Source organism: Balaenoptera musculus, chromosome 11 (assembly GCF_009873245.2).
Source record: "Balaenoptera musculus isolate JJ_BM4_2016_0621 chromosome 11, mBalMus1.pri.v3, whole genome shotgun sequence".
NCBI classification, from domain to species: Eukaryota; Metazoa; Chordata; class Mammalia; order Artiodactyla; family Balaenopteridae; genus Balaenoptera; species Balaenoptera musculus.
In genome coordinates, this window is record NC_045795.1 from 97,304,744 (window position 1) to 97,326,933 (window position 22,190).

At 52.7% G+C, this 22,190-nt stretch overlaps 1 protein-coding gene across 10 annotated transcripts in view; it reads right to left on the minus strand.

The window, feature by feature from the left end:
* The window catches only part of ATP2B2 (ATPase plasma membrane Ca2+ transporting 2), a 358,026-nt gene that overhangs the window by 22,603 nt on the left and 313,233 nt on the right, over positions 1-22,190 (minus strand). For all 10 annotated transcript variants that reach the window (XM_036869343.1, XM_036869344.1, XM_036869348.1 and 7 more), the window contains 4 exons: positions 11,134-11,375; positions 9,956-10,190; positions 578-757; positions 293-380 (listed from right to left, as the gene is read on the minus strand). In XM_036869343.1, the coding sequence (XP_036725238.1) occupies positions 293-380; positions 578-757; positions 9,956-10,190; positions 11,134-11,375 (745 nt within the window). The remainder of the gene's footprint in view (positions 1-292; positions 381-577; positions 758-9,955; positions 10,191-11,133; positions 11,376-22,190) is intronic.

Genomic DNA, 22,190 nt, shown 5'->3' on the forward strand with positions numbered 1-22,190 from the left:
ACCACCCAAATAAACTCGTCTGTGGGCCCCATTCAGCCCTCAGGCCATGAGTTTTGGCCCCTGGATTGGCAATCCCATTGCTGCCCATGGGAGGTGGGGTCCAGGGAGCAGATTCGCCACCTCCTTATTTCACTGTGGCCCTTAGCAGGCCTCCCAGGGCGTCCCCAGGTGCGGGGAGCCCCAGGCAGGAGCCCCTTCCACCCTGGAAAGAAGCTGAAGGCGCCAGGACAGGAAGGCCCGGGGAGGCCTGGCGCCTGGGCCTCAGAGCTGCCCGTGCCCGCCCAAGTCTTACCTTTGACCAGGGTATGCTTGTCCGTGGGGGAGGAGCGAGCCAGCACCCGCAGCTTTGGCCAGATCTTGTCGATTCGCTCCTGCTCAATCTGGAGAGGGATGGGGGAGGGGCGGGTCGGTGGGGTCGGGGAGAGAAACTGAGGCCCAGAGAAGGGAGGGGACTTGCCTAGATCACTGGGCTCCGAGTGGCACACTGGCTGGCTGCTGGAGCTTCATGCATTCCCGTGCCTCCCAGCTCCCCATCCAAGCCCTGCCCTCTGAGGACCCTCTGCACTGGGCCACATACCTCCCCTTTCTCATTGCGGATTCTCCGGTTGAACTCCTTGCCCTCAAGGCACAGGAAGTCCTCCCCAGGATGGATGATGCCACACTTGATGGCGATGGCCCGGGCTGTGTTGATATTGTCACCGGTGACCATGCGGACAGTGATGCCTGCTCGCTGGCACTTGCGGATGGCTTCCGGGACCTGGGTGGGAGGGCATGTGCCATGGAGTGGACATCGTCTCGTGCAGGCCCTCCCTGCCCTCATGGATTCCAGAGTGAGCCCTGCTCACAGGCAACGCCACTGTAAGGGGCCTAGATGACCAGGAGGTACTGATGGCACACAGACCATCTCCTCCTTTCCTGTGCCCATGTTAGGCATTGTTAATCGATCACAGCACCCTCTGATGAAACCCTGACGTGGTCTCACAATTCTTTTCTGCAGTGTCCCAGACAGCCACCACCTATCACCCATGATACTGCATCCTAAGATGAAACCATTGGCTATCCTGACCTGAACAAGGACTTTGAGAAAGACCACAATAAACATCCTCTTGGATATGGTCCCAGGCAAGGGTACAGAACACTCCACTGCTGCACAGGATCTTGTCCCTGCTTCACCTACATGCACATTTCCTGCAAACTCAATGATAAATATGTTTGTGTGTTTTCAGTTTTTTGCCAGGGGGGCAGGCAGGAGAAGGACATTGCATTTTGGGATAATTTATTTATATAATGTGACATTGGCTTAGAATAAATGCGAATGATTAGGCTTTGTGTAAAACATGACATCTCCCTGTGAGAGTAAGGGCTGCCTACTGCCTTCTTTGTAATAATAGACTGACATCTGGGCCATTTAGGCCAGAGCAGACCCAGCCAATCAGAAGCTGTACCCCCCCCCCCACCTTTGCAGGGCGCTGGATCTGCCCAGCAATTAGGATGCAAAAACCAGCCTGGAATCTAAAAAAAAAAAAGGTTCTGAAGAACCTAGAGGCAGGACAGGAATAAAGACACAGATGTAGAGAATGGACTTGAGGACACGGCGAGGGGGAAGGGTAAGCTGGGACGAAGTGAGAGAGTGGCATGGATATATATACACTACCAAATGTAAAATAGATAGCTAGTGGGAAGCAGCCGCATAGCACAGGGAGATCAGCTCGGTGCTTTGTGTCCACCTAGAGGGGTGGGATAGGGAGGGTGGGAGGGAGACGCAAGAGGGAGGGAATATGGGGATATATGTATATGTATAGCTGATTCACTGTGTTATACAGCAGAAACTAACACACCATTGTAAAGTATTTATACTCCAATAAAGATGTTAAAACAAAACAAAACAAAACAAAACAAAAAACCAGCCTGTAGGTGCCATGGCCCTTCACACACAGCACGGATCAACGGAACACGTGATTCTGACCCAGTGACAAATGTGACAAAATAATAAGGCAATATTTGCTGTAAAACGTCCTTCAGTGGGAGAGGACATGTCAAGGGCAGAAAATCCAGTTGTACTAAAAGTACTTTAGAATCTCAGACCTGGTGGGAAGGGGGGCCTGAATCCAACTCTCCTCTTCCACATCCTGGTGTCTGGGAACTCACTTCCACCCCGACCCTGACAAGTCACTGCTGAGAGAGTTTAAAGATGTCATGGGCTGAACTGTGTCGTTTCCCCGCCCCCTCCCCTCCCCCACCCCAGAAAGCTCTCCACACCCAGTACCTCAGAATGTGACCTTCCTTGGAGACAGGCTCTTTATAGAGGTAATCAAGTTAAGATGAGGCCATTAGGGTGGGCCTGCATCCCATGTGACTGGTGTCCTCATAAAGAGGGGAAATCTGGACAGAAACACACACACAGGGAAGACATCATCATGGGAAGAGGAAGGCAGAGATCTGGGCGATGCGGCTACGCGCTAGGAGTGCTGGAGACTGCCAGCACGTCACCGGAAGCTAGGGGACAGGCCTGCGGCCGAGCCCCCCTCACAGCCCTCAGAAGGCACCAACCCTGCCGACACCTTGATCTCAGACTTCCAGCCTCCAGAACCAGGAGACAATGCAATTCTGCTGTCTGTGGTACTCTGTAATGGCAGCCCTGGCAAAGAGTACATAGAGTTAGAACGCTGGTCCAAAACCTGACTGCGGACAACTTACGCCCACCGGTCCCTTTCTGCGCTCAGGAATTTTAAGAACAAGAACTGACACTGAAAGTGTCTTGCCTCCATCCACATCCCGTCCACACCACCATCTCAAGCAGAGGTCACTGCCCAGCCCCTTCCCAGTCTCCCTGCCTCTGGCCTCGCCTCTTCCATCTTGCCCCTACCCTGACCACCAGCTACCTGCCCCAAGTTTAGCCTGTGTGCCGTTCCCTTTCTGGGCCTCCACCCCGCCGCTGGTAGAGAAAATCCCGGCTCCTGAGGACGGCCATCCTGTGGTGGAGTGAGAAACAAATGCCGGGGACAGGCAAGGCCTAGGTCAAGGTTGGGGGAGGCCCCTCCAGCTCCCCGAGTTCTCTAACAGACCGGCTCTGTGGTGGCAGAGAGTGATCTCCCTGTTGTTGAAGGGCTGCAGCGGGGCGAGCTGATCATGGGTCTCCTCTCAGTGTATTTCCAGAGTCTGGGGAGGAGCCTTCTGGTGCCCACTCAGGGCTTGGGGCCACGTGAGCAAGGCTTCTGCCTCGTGCCATGGCAGCTGCTCACATAACCAAACGTGACCTCTTTTTATAGAGCCGGAGGGAGTGGGGATGTGGAAGGTCCAAGATCCCGTTTCCATAATTTATCGATGTCCCCACAACGGCTGGAACCTGGCTGCAGTCCCCTGCTGTCTCCTGCCCCAGGGGACAGGAAAGAGCCCTTGTTCTTTTGGGAGCACACACCTCATCTGGCTCCTGCCCTGAAAGGAATAATTTAGGTTATGCTTGTTTAAAAGATGCCTGGAGTTGGAAGGGACTCTGGGTCGTGACTCTGACCCTCTGCTCATTGCCTAGATCTCCTTCCAGGCATCCCTGACAGATGGTCAGAGAGCCTCTACTTCCTTGCCTCTGTTGACAAGGTGCTCATCCCCTCTAAGGTTGACTGCTCTAAGGTAGAACAAGTCTATTGTATCTTTTCACATAATCTTTCTGTTTTTAAAAAATTTATTTTTGGCTGCGTCGGGCCTTCATTGCTGCGTGCAGGCTTTCTCTAGTTGTGGCGAGCGGGGGCTACTCTTCGTTGCAGTGCATGGGCTTCTCATTGTGGTGGCTTCTCTTGTTGCAGAGCACAGGCTCTAGGTGCGTGGGCTTCAGTAGTTGTGGCATGCGGGCTCAGGAGTTGTGGCACGCGGGCTCTAGAGCGCAGGCTCAGTAGTAGTGGCTCACGGGCTTAGTTGCTCCGCTGCGTTGGGATCTTCCCGGACCAGGGCTCAAACCCATGTCCCCTGCATTGGCAGGTGGATTCTTAACCACTGCACCACCAGGGAAGTCCCCCTTTCACATAATCGTTCCTTTTTCAGATAAGAGAGCAGTTACTCTGGGTCAGACCCATTCTCTTGTACAGAGACAGGGTCTTTGGTAAAGATGTGTACAAAGAGTTCTGGGAGCACAGCAGAGCGCACTCTTACTTTAGAAGGAAGTATATGGGGAGGAGAAATCTGTGGGAGCTTCCTGGAGGAGGGGATACTTGATCTGCTTCTTTTCAGCCAACACTAACTGAGGCTCTGATGCCTGGCACTGTGCCCATGCTGGGGCTGCAGAGATGACCACTTCATTGTGGTCCTGGCTGCAGACAACTGTCCCATGAGGTACACAGAGAAGGGGAGGGCACTGCAGACAGTGTTGCGGGTGATCTGGGTGGCTGAGGCCAAGGGAAGATGTGGGGTAGGAGCCAGTGGCCATGGAGCTGGAGAGGGGCTTCAGGTCCAAAGATGTGGGAGTAAGGGCCTTGTTCCTTCAGGCCTGGGAGGCATGGCAAGTTCTGAACTGGGAATGAGGTGATGGGTGCCATGTTTTAGGAAGACTTCTGTTTTCAAGACTGTCTCAAGAAGCTGAAATCTGCCTGCTTGGAATCCCCACCCTCTGGGCTTCCCCTGAACAAGCCAGACTGGGAAGAAAGGAGGAGGCTAATTTTTATGGTCCCCACACTTTACTCTGTGCAGTGGAAGTGTCTCTGCCCTGTGGAGAGAGGGCTCAGGGGCCAAAAGGCTGGGCTGGGCTTTGCCCTGGGCTCCCACCTAAGCCTTGGTTTCCTCATCTGTAAAATGGAGTGATAGCCTCCGCCCTTCGCTGAGGCTGGAGAATTCTGTGACAGCAGCAAAGGTCACCAAGCTCAGGGCCAGCACATGTTGGTGATGTGTGGGTGGAGGAGGCTGGCAAGACGCTTGACCCCGGGCTCCCTTGTTTGCTCTTTCCGCTTCAGGGTGGGTACAGGGACACAGAGGAAGGATACAGACGCGGATGCGTGGGATGGGGGTTCAGCGGGCATCTAGAGCACTTGGAGGCGCAGGTGTCTGGGGCGGTGGGATGGGGTGGGCTCCCCACCGCGACCCTTGGATCAGGTATATTAGGGGCCTGTGACCTGCCTTGAAGGTGGGGGGGATTCAGGACAGATCTGGAAACACCGGAGGAGCCTCCCCTGGCCACCACGAGTTACTCCACTTCCTTTATAGGCAGTGGGCCCCTAACTGGACGTCCTTGTCGTGCTTCAGTCCTGTCCGGTTTTACACTCTCGCGTGCCATGAGTCTATACTTCCCCTCACCCTTCATTTCACTAGGCTGTGGGTCTGGAGGGCAGGGGCTGCCAGCCGCTCAGAACCCTCTCAGGGGTCTCGTGCAGGGTAGGTGCTTGGTCAGTGTGGGTCACTGTGAAACACCTTTGTGCTTAAGTCCCTCGAAGCCTGACCCGGGTGAATGGATTTGGACGGGCACATGCAAACCCTCTACAGTTTAGCTCCAAGCTCCCTTCCCAGCCTTTTCTCTCATAAACCCAGCTAGGGTTTTCACTAGTTCCCAAACACGTGGCACCCCTTCCCACCTCTGCGCTTTTGCCTGCGCTGTCCCCTCTGCCTGGGACGCCCTCTCTCCCTGAATCTCTGTGTGTCACAAATCTTTCCCATCTTGCACATGAGACGCTCTCTGTTCAGGAAGCTATCCTTGGTCCCTCCAACCCAATGGGACACCTCCTGCAGCTGCTGAGCCCTTCCTTTTATCGCTTCACTCACTCATTTATGCAACAAACAGCTATGGAACATCTAATTGTTCCGGGCAGGGAGGATACAGAGAGGATGAAGACCCAAGCCCCAGAGGCATTGATCTGGTTGAAATGTGCTTTCCCCATAGATAAAATAGCTGTGAAAAAAGATTCCTTCTTTTGCTAAAGTTATCCTAGATATTTCGCACTGAGGAAAACCAGCCAGGAAATGGGTGCTTCCTGTTTTCATTAAATAAAGGCTTCTAAACATCTGTTGTTTGTGGTGACAGCAGTTGTCTGTGACTCCGAGGGTTCCAAACACCCCTGGATAACCCGGCAAATCCCAGGCCGCTGCTCTCCTGACGGCTTCATCCTCACTGGCTTCCATCAGGCTTGGAAAATGCATCACTGTAGCATCTTGGGGGAGGGGGGATTTGCAACCCTGTTTTTATCTGTTCTGTCCTTTGTCTTCTCAAGGGAGGAAGGCAATATGAGCTTCTCCCCCTTGACAGACGGGGAAACCGAGAGAGGGAGGCTGAGTTTCTTTTCCTGCAGCAAATGAATCTGACCAGGCTTGTGGGACCCTAGAGGCGGTCTGGGTGGGGATTTTTTCTCTGGCCGGCCTCACGGTTGTCCTGGCAACATACACAAACATGCTCACCAGAGGCAGGGACCCTCTCCAAAGGTCACCCAAGAAACTGGTGACTGTGGCTGCCTCAGAGGTGGGCACTGGGGTCTGGGGGTGGCATGGGGGGCTACCTCACCCTGTTTGTGCTGTCGAACCTTTTGAATTTGGCTCCATACATCACCTAGCCTAAAAAAAAACAAACAAATCAAAAACCACACCTGCCTGTCTCCTCAGGCCCTGCGTCCACCCCCGCCCCACGGGAGATGCTGAGTCAACAGGTCAGAGCTTCAATACTTTCATTTTTTTTTTTTTTCCCTGTGCCACGCAGCATGCGGGGATCTTAGTTCCCTGACCAGGGATAGAACCCACGCCCCGTGCAGTGGAAGCTCGGAGTCCCAGCCACTGGACTGCCAGGGAAGTCCCTGAGCTTTCATACTTTCAGGTAGCATCACCAGTAACTCCACGGTGCCCCTCACTTGTTGACGTCCAACTTTCCTATTGTTCAGATGGAAAAACTGAGGCCCGGGGCAGCGATACACCGGAGGTCTTCTGTGAAGGAGCGGCAGGGGCGGGATGAGAACCCATGTCCCTAGACTGCTGTGTCCCTCCAGTACGTCCCTGTCCTCCAACACAGTTACAGCTTCCAAACCCATATCCCGGGGTGAGCCCAGGGGAGAGAGAAGGTCACCCACAGGGATGTGTTGACGGAGGGAAGCAAAGAAAGGCATGAGAGTAAGCCTCCCAGGCAGCTGGCTCAGAACCTTAGAGCTGGATGGGACCTGAGGGGCCCCCAGGCCGACCACCCACTTTACAGATGAGGGGACTGAGGCACAGAGAGGAGAAGTGGCTTGTTAGTGGCAGAGTTGGGGTTGGATCCAGGCCCCCTTTCTCCGACATAGGCTGAACGTGTTCCCAGCCCTGCTGGGTGGACAGCATCCCTTCCCAGAGTCTGTGCCTGAAGCCAGCTTCTCTGGATGATCTTGGTGTCAACAGAAAATGCCAGGGAACCAGCTCAGCCCTCTCAGGCCCTCTCTCTCCTCTCCTCACCCTCCTGACTCACAGCCACTTGCCCTCTCGTTTTTGTGGCCCCCAGGAGAAGGCCCCAGGCAGGAAGGTAAAAACCTGTTCTAACCTGGATTTGGTGAGCCACTTACAGCGAGACTGTGGGCACCTCACTGTCCCTGTTTGGGCCTCTGTGTTTTCTTCTGCAAATTGGGAGTGTAGGAAGGAGTTTGGAATAGATCAGCAGTTCACACCTTGAGTCATGCCCCTCCAGTGGATTTTGAAATCAGTTTCGTGGGTGGTGACCAGAGTTTAAAAAATGAAAAGAAGAAATAGAACAGAATAGAAAATACTTCTGTGCCTCACTTTACTTTGTGAGAGTTGTATTTTGGTTAAGTGTGTGTGTTTGCTGAGTCCTGACATAAAATACGTTTCTTATCATTGGGGTCACGGCCAAAAAAGTGTGTGTCTGATGCCACTTTCCATAGGTCCCTCGCCCCAGGTGATGAGGCAGGGGCTTGGGCGTGGAACTGGAGGGGGGTCTGGGGGCAGGAAGGATGGGGGAGCCACAGGCCGGCCTTGTTCACTGCGCGTCTCGGTCGCCTGTGAAGAGATAACACATCACAGCAAAGCCCGAGCCCATTAGCAGCTGGTAATGAGCGGGCATCCCACAGGGAGACTGGTAAGCGGCTGTGTGTCCAGGGAGAGGTGCAGGCTGCAGGCAAACGCATATGGGCTCCGGTGCCAAGCACCGGGGGCATTAATTGCCTTTGTTGTTTTAGGCTCGGGGTGGGAGTGAGGAGGCATGTGTGTGTGTGTGTGTGTGTGTGTGTGTGTGCATGTGTGTAGAATACTATTATTGTCCCTAGTCTTCAGATGAGGAAATGGAGGCTCAGAGAGGTTATGTAACTGGCCCAAGGTCACGCAGCTCATAATGCCAAGGTACTCAAAATCCCAGGTCTATCTGATGCCCGAACTCACACTTTTGACCCCTCTCCCTGCTGCCTAAATGTGAAAGTCCACGTCTGTGACCTTCAAGTTTCACTCAGTCTTTGGAATGCAGAGTCTTACAACAGCGGGGCCAGGAGCTTGGAGGGCATCTTGCCTGCTCCCTTTCACTTGAAGGAAGGGGACATGGAAGCTCCAGGAGGAGCAGGGAACAGCCAGAGGCCCCAGAGGACGGTGTCAGGGTAAGCGGGGGACACTGAAGTTGCCCCTGGTGGAGGAAGGCGGCCCTGAGACAGGCTGGGACCTGGGACCGTTCGCTGCAGTGCTTGCACCTGGACAGACGTCTCCTCGAGCAACGACATACAAAGAAACTATAAGCGACCAAAAATAACCGCGTGCATGCCCAGCTGGGGCAAATTATAGACAATAAGATACAAAAAAGACCAAAAGAACCCAACTGCCACTTCCGAAGAGTAGGGAGCAAAAGCAGGGTACTGCACCTGCCCCCTGCACACAACACCACCAAAGGGGTGGGCAGACGACCTCAGCCACCCCTTCGGCCCGACCCCTGGACACACCCCTACCGTCACCCCATAGAAGGAACCAAGAGCAAAGGAACCTGTTACTTGTTCTCGCTCCCCCCCTGCTGCAGCAGGAGCCCCAATAAAGCCTTGCCTGAACTTCTTGTATGGCCTCCTATCAACGTCCATTGATTAAGGGGGCCAAGAATCCTGGTCAGAAACAGTCCCAAGGGGCAGCATCACCAAATCCCACTGCCAAGGCCAATCTGGGCCCAGCAGCATTAGTCCTGGAGGAAGAGGAGGCCAGCCCCTCCCATGCCGTGCCTCTCGGGCTCCCAGGGTGAGCGAGCTCGCTCTGCCTGACCACAGCAGCATTTCGGAGATTCGAGGCAGCTCTCTCCTCTTCCCACACCCTCTTCCCAGCCTGGGCAGCTCGACCGACCACACATGTCCCATCCTTCCCCAACCCTGCAAATTCCCGGCACTGAATTCTTGGCCTTCCCCCCAGATGCAGATTCAGCTAAAGGAGACTGAAGACCCACTGTCATCTGAGCACCCCAGTAGGTGCACATATTACATCACTTTTCTCGATCTCTACGGGGAGGGGGTGCTGTCAGCCCCCCCTTTCCCTTCTGCTTGAGAATTTGAGCTTTGGTTAACTTTCCAGCTCTGTTCCCCTGGAAACCTGATAGAGGCAGACTGCCCACTGCGTCACTAGGGAAAACTAGCTGGTAAACTTGGTCTGGATGGGGAGAACTCTAAATGCTGATGGGGAGGCCCACATTCGGGGTCTTCTGGAGTGTGGTAACCTTTGTTATTGGGCGTCTCCTTTGCAGGGACCCTGGAATCTGGGCCTGTGGATTTGTGACAGGAGATCCTGGCTCCTCTGGGGCTTCTAGGGCAGGGCAGCCTTCACGGTAGAGCAACTCCGGCTGGCAGGCTGTGGGTCGCACCCCACGTCCCAAGCAGATAAGTGTGGCTACGCTGGCCTTAAGAGTCTGAATGTTGAGGAGTAGGTACAGAGAAGACCCCGTGGGCCTTGCAGGGAAACCGAGGCTTAGAGGGGTGAGGCGACGTACGCCAGGTCCCCCAGCAGGCTGGACGCCCAGCTTCACCCCCTTCCCCGAGCTCCACGGCGGGGCACCTGCCTCGGGCCGCACGGGGTCCTCGATGCCCACCACGCAGATGCAGGTGAGCTCGTTGAGGATGTCATTCTCGTTGTCCCAGTCGGGCTCGGGGCTGCTGGGTAAGTCGCGGTAAGCCACGCAGATGGTGCGGAGCCCGTCGCAGGCCATGGGCTCAATCACCTTCTTCACCATCTCGTCCCGGTCGCGGGGCCGGAAGACCCGGGCCTCACCCGCCCCGTTGAGGATTTTGCAGCACCTGGGGGAGGTGGGAGGGGTCGGGTAAGGTCCAGCCAAGGGCCCAAAGACCCTCCCTCCGACGGGCTCGGAGCTCGCCCCCACCTCCCCAGTGACGTCCCACTGGCCGTGGTTGGTCATCCCGGGCTCGTCCAGACCATCTCCCATAAAGCTTCAGGGGTGGTCCTGGCCCCTGGGCCCCAGGCAGGGATGAAATCAGGACCAGCCAAAAAGAAACCAGGCGGCCTTGTTGTAATATCTGCCCCAGGCCATTTCAGCAAGAGCAGATCTACTTTGCTCTGTTTCATCTTCACAAGATTTCATCTGAAAAAAATAGTTCCACAGCGAAAATGGTTTTCAGAGGGCATGAAACCTCCGCTAGTGGTTCCTGACCCTGCCTGCGCATCAGGATGGCTTGGGAAAGCACTGAATAACCCCCGCCCTGCGGGCCCCACGCCAGAGGTTCCAATTCAGTTTGTTGGGGGCGAGTCCAGGAATCAGTGTTTTTTTTTAAAAGCTCCCTGGGGCGATTCTAATGTGTGACCAGGGTTGAGTCCCCCTTAAGGTACAAATGGGTAAACTGGAGCCTAGAGAGGGGGGCTGACTTGCTTAGTTCTCCAGGCTTACTTCTGGCACCTGGAGTCAGAGGAGACCGGCTCACAGTGAAAAATCATGCCGTCTACCAACTCCACGCTCAGGGAAGTGACATGAGGGGGCTCTGACAGTGATAATGGGAAGAACTTCCTGATGAGCCAGTGACTTAGGGAGGAGAAGAGGGAGGACTCCCTGCAGAAACGTTTAAGAGGAAACAATAGCAAAAGCCCTGGGGGAGGGCACGTGCAGGTGGTCTTGCTGCGGGACGTGGACGTTGGGCACGGCCCTTCCTGTGACCCTGGGTGCCCCCGGCCCCTCCCCGCGGCCTGTGCCTGCGCCCTGCCCCCCGCCCCCGCTCCCGCACCGCTTACTTCTTGAGCACGATCTCCGAAGCGCCCTTGCTGTACATGCGGAAGCTCTCGTCGGGCAGCTTGATTACGGTGCTCATGGACTTGCGCACGGAGTTGAAGGTGTAGACCTTGTACAGCTTCTCCTCCGGCATCTGGCTGCGCACAGGCTCGTAGTCCTGCTTCAGGTCCAGCATGAAGCCCAGCAGGCCGCACTCTGTTTTGTTGCCCACCTGCCGGGGCAGGGCGCCCTCCTTCTCCGGGGGCTGTGGGGAGAGGCGGGGTGCTCACCGGGCTGCCGCTTGCCTGTGGGTGGGGCCACCCCTCCCCCGCACCTCAGGCTTCCGCGTCCCAGACCCAATCCGGGCTCTGTTTGAAGGGAATTAAGCAAGATCAGCTGTTTAAAAATTATGAACTATGTCAAACATAAACCTGTGACCGAATAATAAAAAAAATTTGTGCACAGACCCTCCAGTTCTGGAGAACCTTAGTTCTAGGCCATGTTTGCTTCAGATTTTTCTTTTTTAAGAAGTAAAGCCTAACAGATAAAGTTGAATCCCCCTATGTACCCCTCCACATCTGCATAATGCACCCCTTGTCCCAGAAAGAAACTCTAACTTAAATGTGGCATTAATCCTTGCCCTGTGTGTTTTAACTTTTTATTTCGAGATAGTGCTAGTTTCACAGGCAATAAGAAATAACACAGAGAGATGTCATATATCCTTCATCCCGTTTCCCCCAGTGCTCACTTCCTGTATGACTGTAGCACAATGTCACAACCAAGATGCTGACACTGATACAATCTAACCCGCTGGATTCAGATTTCACCAGTTTTAGTGTACTCCTGTGTGTGTGTGTGTGTGTGTGTTTAGTTCTGAGCAATGGCATCACATGTAGATTCCTGTGACAACCATCATCAAGACACACAACAGTTTATCACAGCACTCCCCGTGCCACCCTTATATGACTGCAGTCACCTCCCTCCCTTCCCCGTCCCTGCCCCTGACAACCACTAAGCTGTTCTCCAGCCCCATCATTCTGTCATTTTGAGCATGTTATATAAATGGGATCATACAGTATGTAACCTTCGGAGACTGGCTTCTTTTCACTCAGCACAATCCCCTGGCAATGCAGACAAGTTGGTGCATGTGTCAGGAGTGTGTTCCTTTTCATGACTGGGTAGTATTCTGTGCTCGGGGTGCAACGTCCCTGGTGACTTCAGTTGAAGTTGAACCAAATGCAACTGCTATTTTTGTATGTCACAATGGCCAACCATTGGCAATTTCATGTAGTTTAACCTAACGTACATATGTGCAGCACTGTTTTGCATGTTGAAAACGTCATGTAAGGAGGCTGTACATATTCTTCCGTAACTTGCTTCACTCATGTAACATTCAATTTTTGAGAGTCATCCCCATTCACAGCGTTGGTTCGTTTCTTTTTAACTGGACACCACAGCCCCTGCCCTGAGCCTCAGTCAAACCACCGACCACATCTCCCCAGCGCCTCTCACTTCTTGGTGTGGCTGCCTGAACACGAGCTGTTTCATGCCTCTGTGCCTTCACCCCTGCTTCCTCCTTCCCTGCCAGGCAAACTCCTCCTTGCCCTTTAAGGACCAGCACAGATATTTCCTTGTCTTTGAAAATTGCTTTGTGGGTTTGTCATCCCGAGTAGGAGTTGTTGTATTCTTTCCCCCCTGGATTCTCAGGGCCAGCACAGAGCCCGGCACACAGTAGGCATTTACTCATTGTTTGCTGGATGGCTCAACGCAGACCAGTCTGGGGTGGGGGGAGGCACAGGCGAATAGGTAAGGACGAGACGCCTCCATGTGGGCGCTGATGGTGGGATTGGCAGGCGGCTGTGGGAAGTTCATAAGGCAGGTAAACTCACCTCCCATGGGCAGCTGCCACACGTGCATATACACGCTCAGACCACTGGTATAAAATTAATGTGCAGCGACTCAGGTGGAGCTGGCTTTGGGAGTGGTAAAAGCTACCACGGACAAACCCAAACCCCAGAGAGATACTGAAGGGGAATAATACCTATGAGCATTGTGTTCCCCGACCCCGCCATGAGTGGCTCTCTGTGGGTCTCAGACCAGCCTTGCACAGGAACCCTCTGGATCCTCACCCTCAGCTTCCTTCGCGTTGTTCCAAAGAGCGGCAGGCAAGAAGAAGACGGAGTCTAGAAGATGTTGCACGGACTGGCTGTGCGGGGGGCAGGACGGCAATAGGACATGTCCCTGGCCAACTGCCCCACCCACAGTTAGGACTCGGGCCCCGGGAGCAGACCCGAGCCCTGTCGGGTCATGGGCATTGACCTAGGTGTACATACCCTTAGACCCTAAGCTCTTGTCCTCAGTTACCCCATCTGTAAAATGGAGTGGCTCTAGCAGATGATTTCTAGCTGAGAGAAAAATCAACCCACTCCTTCAAGTGGATGGTGGATGGTGGTGAAGGATGGTAGAACAAGGTAGAGCTGCAGGTCCCTCAGAGGGGGTCTGGGGGCCACGGGTCAAACCTTAGAACACCCTCCCTGCTCCATGCCACGTTCAACTATGTCCAGGCATCATGGGCCTTGGAAGGCTCCCCACACCCAAGCTCTTTGGTGGGATTTGATCTGGAAGCAGAGGAAATATGACAGTTTCCCCTTTCTGATGTTTGGGAAAAGAAATTCTAAGCACTCCCCTTAGTCTCTGCAGTATGCAGTTATGTTGTGCTTTTAAAATTTATATATTTATTTACTTATCTTTTTTTTTTTTTACAATTTTATAATTAACCTTCTGGTGATTTCCAGGGTTTTATGTATCTTCCACAACAGTTTTTTCCCCCCTCCACTAAAGATGACGACACGGAGGACTGAAATAAAAATGCCTAATTACTTATTTGCCCAAGAGAGCTAAGCAGTTATGCCTGTGAAACAGGCAACATTTTATTACCCTCTGTGAGATATTTTAATTTTCCCCTAAAAGGATTTCAAACAATCTATGGTTGCAAATGGCAGAGCTGCCTCCTCTGTAGTTCAATTTGTTACCATGAACTTGGGCTCTAAAATCGCCTACATGCATTACTAAGAAGTAGGGACTCGCCCCTTTTTTCTTTTGGCTTTTTTTATCTTGACAGACCCAGAGGTTTTACTATTGCTGTAGACTTTCCATGAGGCTTGCTCTCCAGGGCTCTAATTCTGTAAGGGAGTTAAGGCGTTGGTTTTGAGGGGCAGGAAGCAGGCCCGGGGGGAAGTGATTTGCTCCTCATCACAGACCTGCAGGGGGGCAGGCCTGGGGCTACCCCCAATTTCCCTGATTCCTAGTGCCACACTGTATCCAGCACATTTCCCTGTATGGGCACTAAGCCCTTTGGGAGTGCTGGGTGCAGCTATGGGTGTAACTTTGAGAGGACAATTCATGCTCCTGTTTTGGGATGCTTGGGGGTCACTAGAGCTAAGACCAAGGAATGATGACTTGAAGAGTGACAAGTTATAAATAACATCTGCAAAAATGAGATGAAAAAAAACATAGCTAGCAGGTACTGCCTCACACTCATGAGGATGGCCATTATCCAAAACAAAAGAGAAAACAAGTGCTGGCGAGGATGTGGAGAAATTGGAACCCTTGTGCACTGTTGGTGGGAATGTAAAATGGTGCAGCTACTGTGGAAACCAGTGTGGAGGTTCCTCAAAAAACTGCACATAGAATTATCACATGATCCAGCAATTTTACTTCTGGGTATATACCCAAAAGAATTGAAAGCAAGAGACTTGAGAAGATATTTGTACACCCGTGTTCCCAGCAGGATTATTCACGGTAGCAAAAAGGCAGAAGCAACCCAAGTGTCCATTGACAGATGAATAGATAAGCAAAATGTGATCTACACATACAGTGGAATATTATTCAGCCTTAAAAAGGAAGGAAATTCTGACACATGTTACACCATGGATGAACCTTGAGGACATTATGCTAAGTGAAATAAGCCAGACAAAAAAGGACAGATACTGTGTGATTCCACTTACACGAGGTCCCTAGAGTAGTCAAATTTATAGACACAGAAAGGAGAAGGGTGGGCGCCAGGGGCCGGGGGAGGGGGAGGGGGAGTTAGTGTCTAATGGGAACAGAGTTGCAGTTGGGGAAGATGAAAAGTTCTGGAGATGGGTGGTAGGGATGGTTGTACAATGTGAATGTACTTAATGACACTGAAGTGTACACTAAAATGGCTAAGCTGATACATTTTAAGTTATGTGTATTTTACTACAATGTTAAAAAATCCTCAACACCCCCTCCTCCCTGTCCCCCCAAACCCAGCAACCACAGCATGGTAAATCGCAGCAACTGCCGTAGGATGACATTTGTGAGAGCGCGTTAGAAAATGACTTTTGGCTTGCTGGCTGTCTGCGGCGGCCTAGCCCACTGCCCCTCACCCCTCGAGAACAGGCACTGGCAGAGGAGCCTCCCCGACGCCCAGATGGACCGTCAGGCGGCCCCGGCAGCTGCAGCAGTGACCCTGCTAGCTCTTTGCTAAGCTCTTCACGCGCAGCCTCGGTTGTATCCTCACGGCTCCCTAGCGGGCAGGCTGTTATTATTCCCATGTGCCCAGGGAGGCCCGGAGAGACCGGGTCACACAGCTAGTAAGTGGCCGAGCTAGGATTTGACCCCAGCTGTTCTCGGCTCTGAGCCCACACAGCACACGCTCTTCCAGAAGCTCTGCCTCTCTTCACTAGCATTTGAGATGGTTGGTTAACTAGGTAACTGGTGGGTGATTGGTTTAGAGCCCATGGTCGGGGGGCGGCGGGGGGGAGGGCTGTCTTGCTTAGCTTTGCTTCCCACTTGGGGTAATCAATGAATATGTGTTGAATGAATAAATGAATAATTTGGCGTCTGTGGGTGTGGAGAGCTGCCAATGGGAGGCCAAGTGGGATGGGATTTTGTCAGAATTTTGGCCTCCAGAATTGTCATCTGAGGGTCTGCCTCCCCAGGAGCCTCTCAGGTTGCTGGGCCTCGAGGAGCTGCAGGGGGCAGAATCACGGACTTTCCCCAGAGACTGCAAAGGCACAGGGCAGGGTGTGTGTCCTGAACAGCTGGGACAGGCTGAAACGCCCCGGGGAGACACACTCTGGAAAGCAGGTTTCCTGGGGACCTTCCCGAGCTTGCCAATGCACTGTGCATGTGTGTGCATGTGGCGTGTGTGTGCTGTGTGTGGTGCAGTGTGTGGTATGTGCATGTGGCGTGTGTGTGTATATGTGTGCATGTACCTGTGTGATTTGTGTGTGGGGGGTATGTGTGTGGTGAGGGTATGTGCTGTGTGTTTGTGGGGGGTGTGTGTGTGTGGTATAGTGTGTGTGTGGTATAGTGTGTGTGTGGTATGCGCATGTGGTGTGTGTTTTGTGTCACGTGCACAGGGTGAGAAGGTGGGATACAGGGATTAACAGTGCTGTTAAAAATCAGAATTCCCGGGCTTCCCTGGTGGCGCAGTGGTTGAGAGTCTGCCTGCCAATGCAGGGGACACGGGTTCGAGCCCTGGTCTGGGAGGATCCCACATGCCGCAGAGCAGCTGGGCCCGTGAGCCACGGCTGCTGAGCCTGCGCGTCTGGAGCCTGTGCTCCGCAACAAGGGAGGCCGCAATAGTGAGAGGCCCGCGCACCGCGATGAGGAGTGGCCCCCGCTTGCCGCAACTGGACAAGGCCCTCGCACAGAAACGAAGACCCAACACAGCCAAAAATAAATAAATAAATAAATAAATAAATAAATAATTATTTAAAAAAAAAAAAAATCAGAATTCCCCATTCAGGGTTATGTGCTTTAAACTGTTCTCCTAGGGATGGTGTTTGCAAAAACAAACAAACAAACAAAACCAAACAGAACCAAAACGGCTGTTGAATCCAACACAAAGGCTCCTGTCACTTCACAGACCAGAACGAAGGGCCGCCCCATCTCTCCATCTTAATGCCCTGCTAAGCCACTTCCAGGGGGCTTCTGCGCCTTCTGGAACCCCTGTCTTGGTCAGAGCCCCTCGCAGAGCTGGCTTGACTCAGGGGGTTTGAGGTTCATTGGAATATTTCGTTGCACCCTGGGTTTGGAGCCAGATCTGAGTTCAAGGGCCGACTGCTTCCTAGAGTCACCTCCCCACTCTCCCCTCCTCTCAGGAGCTCTAGGTCTAAGATTTGTGAGAAACACAATCAAGCAGATCCTTCCTGCCTTTGGGGGGTCATGGGGGCTCTCTGTGGATGAAGGCACCTCAGTTTGGGAATGGGGTAGACTGAAGACCTGGAGTTTCTAACTAGGTGAAGTTTGGCTTATTTATTCAGGAAAACCATCCTTCCAGGCAGATCCTCCCTGCTCCTTCTTCCAGAACCACTTCAGGGACTCCAAGGAGATTTGTTTTTCTTTCAGTAGTTGATGTTTCCAGAACATACGCCATAAACTTCCAACAATTCGGCTCCACAAGTGCTCATCTTCATTTTAATAATTCAAATGTTAACTGTAGTGTCAACCTACGTTAAAAGAGGTCTCATAAAATATAAACTTAAAGTCCGCTCGGGTGGTTTCAGCACACAGAATAAACGTGGGTGGAAAAGGAGAATTCTTTCCCAAGAAAGCGCAGTGCCTCTAAAGTCTGAGGAAGGAGCTATTTCCGTTTGAAAGCTCAGCTGCAGCTCAAGAAGCAGCAGGGCTACAAGAAGAAGCTAGCAGAAGTCTTGACGTTCAAAGAGTCGGAAGCGACAAAGCAAATCTGAGGGTGTGCCAGGATTTCTGAGGTGGGGAAGCAATTTCTGACTAAAAGATGATTCATGTAGCTTCCCTCAGAGGGCAAGTTTAGTTCCTAATGGTTAGAAATGGGAGTGGAAAGAAGAAAGTTCTGCCATCCGCAGAAGGGATGGGGCATGGGGTTGAGGCTGGCCCTCTGAGAGGGGCCTCCTGGGTCACTTTTTCTGGCCTTCCCGCTGGCAGCCTTGGCTGTCACACCACCCTCCACCCGTGCCTGGGTGGTTCTCAGCATTGTGATGAGAAAGCCTACTAAGGGCTTATCTGCTGTCACCCAGCTCCCCCTCCGCCTTCCCAGCCTCGCCTCTCATCATTGTGGCCCTGGGAAACGTCCAGGCCCCAGACTGCCACATCTCCTGAGAGGTCTCTGGGCTTTGGCAGGCTGTGGCCCTGCCTGGAATGACCTTGCTCCCTCACCCGCTTGGTAAACTCCTCCAGAATTCTCTGGGCTCAACTCTGTCACTTGGTGTCAGGAGCAGCCCTGGGCAGGTTACTCGATATTTCTGCAGCTCTGTTTTCTTGGCTGCAAGATGGGAGTTGTCATATTTGCCTTGATTACCTGGAAGGGATATGGAGGGTCAAGCTAGACAGTGGCTGGCAAAGCAAACTACAGAGGGTAAGGCTCAGAAATAATAATAGAAGTAATAAGGGTAACAACTGGAGCGGACTGAGCGTTTGCTACATGTCAAGCACTGTGCTGACAGCCACATATACATCTTCTCATCTGATCTTACAGCAGCCCTGGAACTGCCTCAAGGCAAAGGTGCAGCCAGAGGACTTGGACAAGGAGTGGCGGTGAGCTGTGCAGGCTCTGGACCGGACAGACCTGGATGTGAACCCTGGCTCAGCCTCTCCTCTGCTCTGGGGCTCTGGGCATGTTCTTTAACTCCTCCCAGCATCAGTGTCCTTATCTATGAATTGGAGATGCGATGTCACCTACTTCATGGGGTCCTCATACAAGGCAACATGGGTTAAGCACTCAGCAATGAGTCTGGCTAAGTGAATATTAGTGATTATGATTAATTGTATACTCATTTTACAGACTGGAAAACAGAGGCTTGAAGAGGTTAGTTAACTTGCTCAGGGTCACACGGGTGGTAAGTGCTGCAGCTGAAGTTTGAATCTTGGTCTGTCGGACTTCAGAGCCAAAGCTCCTAACCTCTGCTCACTGGATTGGGTGTCAGGACATCTGGATTCTAACTCCACTAACCCACAGGGTGACTTGGCCCAAGTCCTCTCCCATTTCTGGGCCTCAGAGTAAAGTGAGGGGGCTGGACCAGGGGGTCCTTAAGGCCGGCGAATCCATGTAGGTTACACCTACACAACCTACCCCTGCAAATACTCAGCTAGTTTTAAAAAAAATCTTTTAGAATAACAGGCACTAGCTAATTTGAAAGTCTCTGGATCAACGCAGACTACAGAGTTGAGGGCAGTTTCAGAAGAGATTCGCTCGGCATGCTGGAGGTACCAAGAGAGCACTGGTATTAGCCGTGGGACTGGGACCAAGGCCAACTCCTACTTCTTCTGCCACAAGAAAAGGAAAGCAGAACATAGAGGCAGCCCTGTCCTGAGCCTCTTATCAATTCATATTCACCCATCCACCACCCACATATTCATCCGTCTGTCTACTCTTCCATTTACTCATCCATCCATCCACCCACCCACCCATCTCTCCATCCATCTATCTATCCATCCATCCCTCTCCCTACCTAGTCCTCATCTCACTGATACATATCTATAAATTTATTCACCAGTCAATTCACTGACCTCACCCGCCCAACCAGTACTTCCCAAGAGCCTATGCTGGGGGGAGTAGAGATAACTCAGCTGTGTCTCTCCCTCTCAAAGAGCACACAGCCTGCATCAGACTGCAAGAAGACACAGAAGAATCGGCACCCTCGTACAGGGGGAAATACAGCCTTGCCCATGGTCTGTTTCCCAGGCCAAGCTCATTTCCCAACCAAAGCTTATGGGTAGTGTGGGGACATTGCGTGCCTTTCCTGCCCGTCTCCTCCTGCATGGTAAGGATGTTTTGCAGTCTAGATTTCCCAGACTGGTCTGGAGGGGGGCTGGACTTCCACCCTCGACTGAGCAGCCTGTGACTCTTCTCAAAATTCCTCTAGGCCTAGAAGGGCAGTCCCTGGGAGCCCCTTCTCCCAATATAGCTGACAGCCCTGGCTGTGAATCTGACCCTCTGGACTCCAGGCCTTCCTTCCTGAGACCAACCAATACTAAAGATGCTGCAGGATTGGTTTCAAGGACCAAGAACCTAATCTGGACACCCTACTCAATAGCTGGCTTTAGGGTATCTATAAGTTGGCTTTGTCACTAATTGGTTGTGTAACTTTGGGCAAGACCCTTTCCCTCTGTAGCCCTGATGCCTCTGCTGTCTATTCGTTTATTGATTAGCCTCTGCCTGGCTACAAAGGGATGATTTTACTGCTGACGAACAACAACGCTAATCACCCTGAGTGCTGAATATGTGCCAGGCCTTGTGCTAAGCACTTTCCACTTACTAACTCATTTCATCCTCACAGTAATCCTATCATCTCCCCCAGGAAACTGGGGCACAGAGAAGTTAAGTAACTTGTTTACAGTCACACAGCTAGGGAGGGATTTGAACCCAGGCCGTCTGGATCCAGAGTGTGAGCTTTAACCACCACCCAGACATACCAGGGGCCTCTGCTGTCCCTTCCACACTGACGGCCATCAGCCCCCAGCGAAGAGAACCGTGCGGCCAGGGTTCTTTCAGGGAAGCCCCAGAAAGAGAGGCACAAGGGTTCTAGGATGCCAGGGTTCAAGGCACAGAAGGGGACACTGGTGCCCGAGAGGTAAGTGACTTGGCCGGTTTACAAACCAAGGATCCCGGTTCCCAGGTCCTTGAGCTCTTTCCAGTCTTGGCAGATACACTTTTTCCCCAGGCGGACTGATGGACCCCTGTCCTTTAAGCCACCTGGATACAGCCTCATTCAACCACATCTGGAAATGAATTTTAGCTTTGCCACCGGTGCTGTGAAGCACTGCCTAATTGAGCCTTATCGCTGCAAAGATGTTTCGCAGCCCTCCTGGCAGATCCAAGAACTCCTTTTTACTCTAATTGCATAATATACATCTCAATTCAAGCCCATCTTGCAGGGCTCTGCCCACACGGCCACCCCCATCACCAGAAGCCTGTTCTGGGAATTGCCCCACTCCCCTCTCTGCGGGACGAGATCATTAACAGCATCTCAGTTATTTTAGGAAGGCCTGGGGAACAGAATAAAGCATCGTCAATCTCCCTTGATTCCCAAATCGGGGCTGGGAGGCAGGGGATGGGGTGGGGTGGGGAGAAGACAAAAACGCCATCTTTTCTGGCATTTCCCCCGCCCCCCGCTCCTGCCGCCCCCAGCATCCTCTATCATCCATCTGCACGCTTTCTCCCGACCTACTTTCTCCTTCTGTCAGTGCTGCCTCCCCAGCCTGCAGCTCTGGGCTGATGGCAGGAGTACCTGCTCAACCACAGGGGAGGGTGCAGTCCTTGCAGCCCCAGTGTCTAGAAGCAGAAGTCACCTCCTCCCGTACCCCCCACCAACCTTCGGCCCTTTGCCGCTGACTCATGCTCTTCTCCCAGATTCGATAAAGCTTCTGGCACTCCCGCCACCCAGCCTGATCCTGAAGGTTCAGGCTGGCTCAGGAGCCGAAGGGAGAGGTCAGGGCTAGGACACGTCGGCAGGGAAAGCAGAAAAGCTCGGCTGCTCACCCAGATGCTCACACTGTAGAAATGTCCTACATCTGGGAGCCGACTGAGCTCTGGATGGACAAGTTTGTATTTCTCTTCATTCAAATACTGGTTAATTACAAAAAAAAAAAAAAAAAAAGGCAACCTGTGCTTCTAAACCAATCAGGGGTTCTAGCATGATGCGTCTAGGCAGCTGAGCTGAGACAGGAATATGAGAGTTTTTCTTAACAAAGCTACTACTACCACTACTATTACTAACAACAATGTCGTCGCCAGTGGTAGATTGTGTAAATGGCCACAATTAGTACCCTCTCTGAATCCACGCCCTTTACAATGTGACTCTGAAGTTCCTCCCATTAGAGATGGAGTCTATTTCCCTGCTGCTTGAATCTGGACAGGCCTCTCGACTTGTGTTGGCCAATAGGATGTGGCAAAATGACAACATGAAGAGCCCAGATTAGCCTGCTGGAGGAGGTGGACCACGCAGAGATGAACCATCCCAGCCGAGGTCATCCCAGGTCAGCCTAGAGTCCTGCCAAGGTCAGCAGAGTCGTGCATGTGACCCACTGCAGATACACGAGGACATGGTCCCCCCATTGAGCCCAGCCT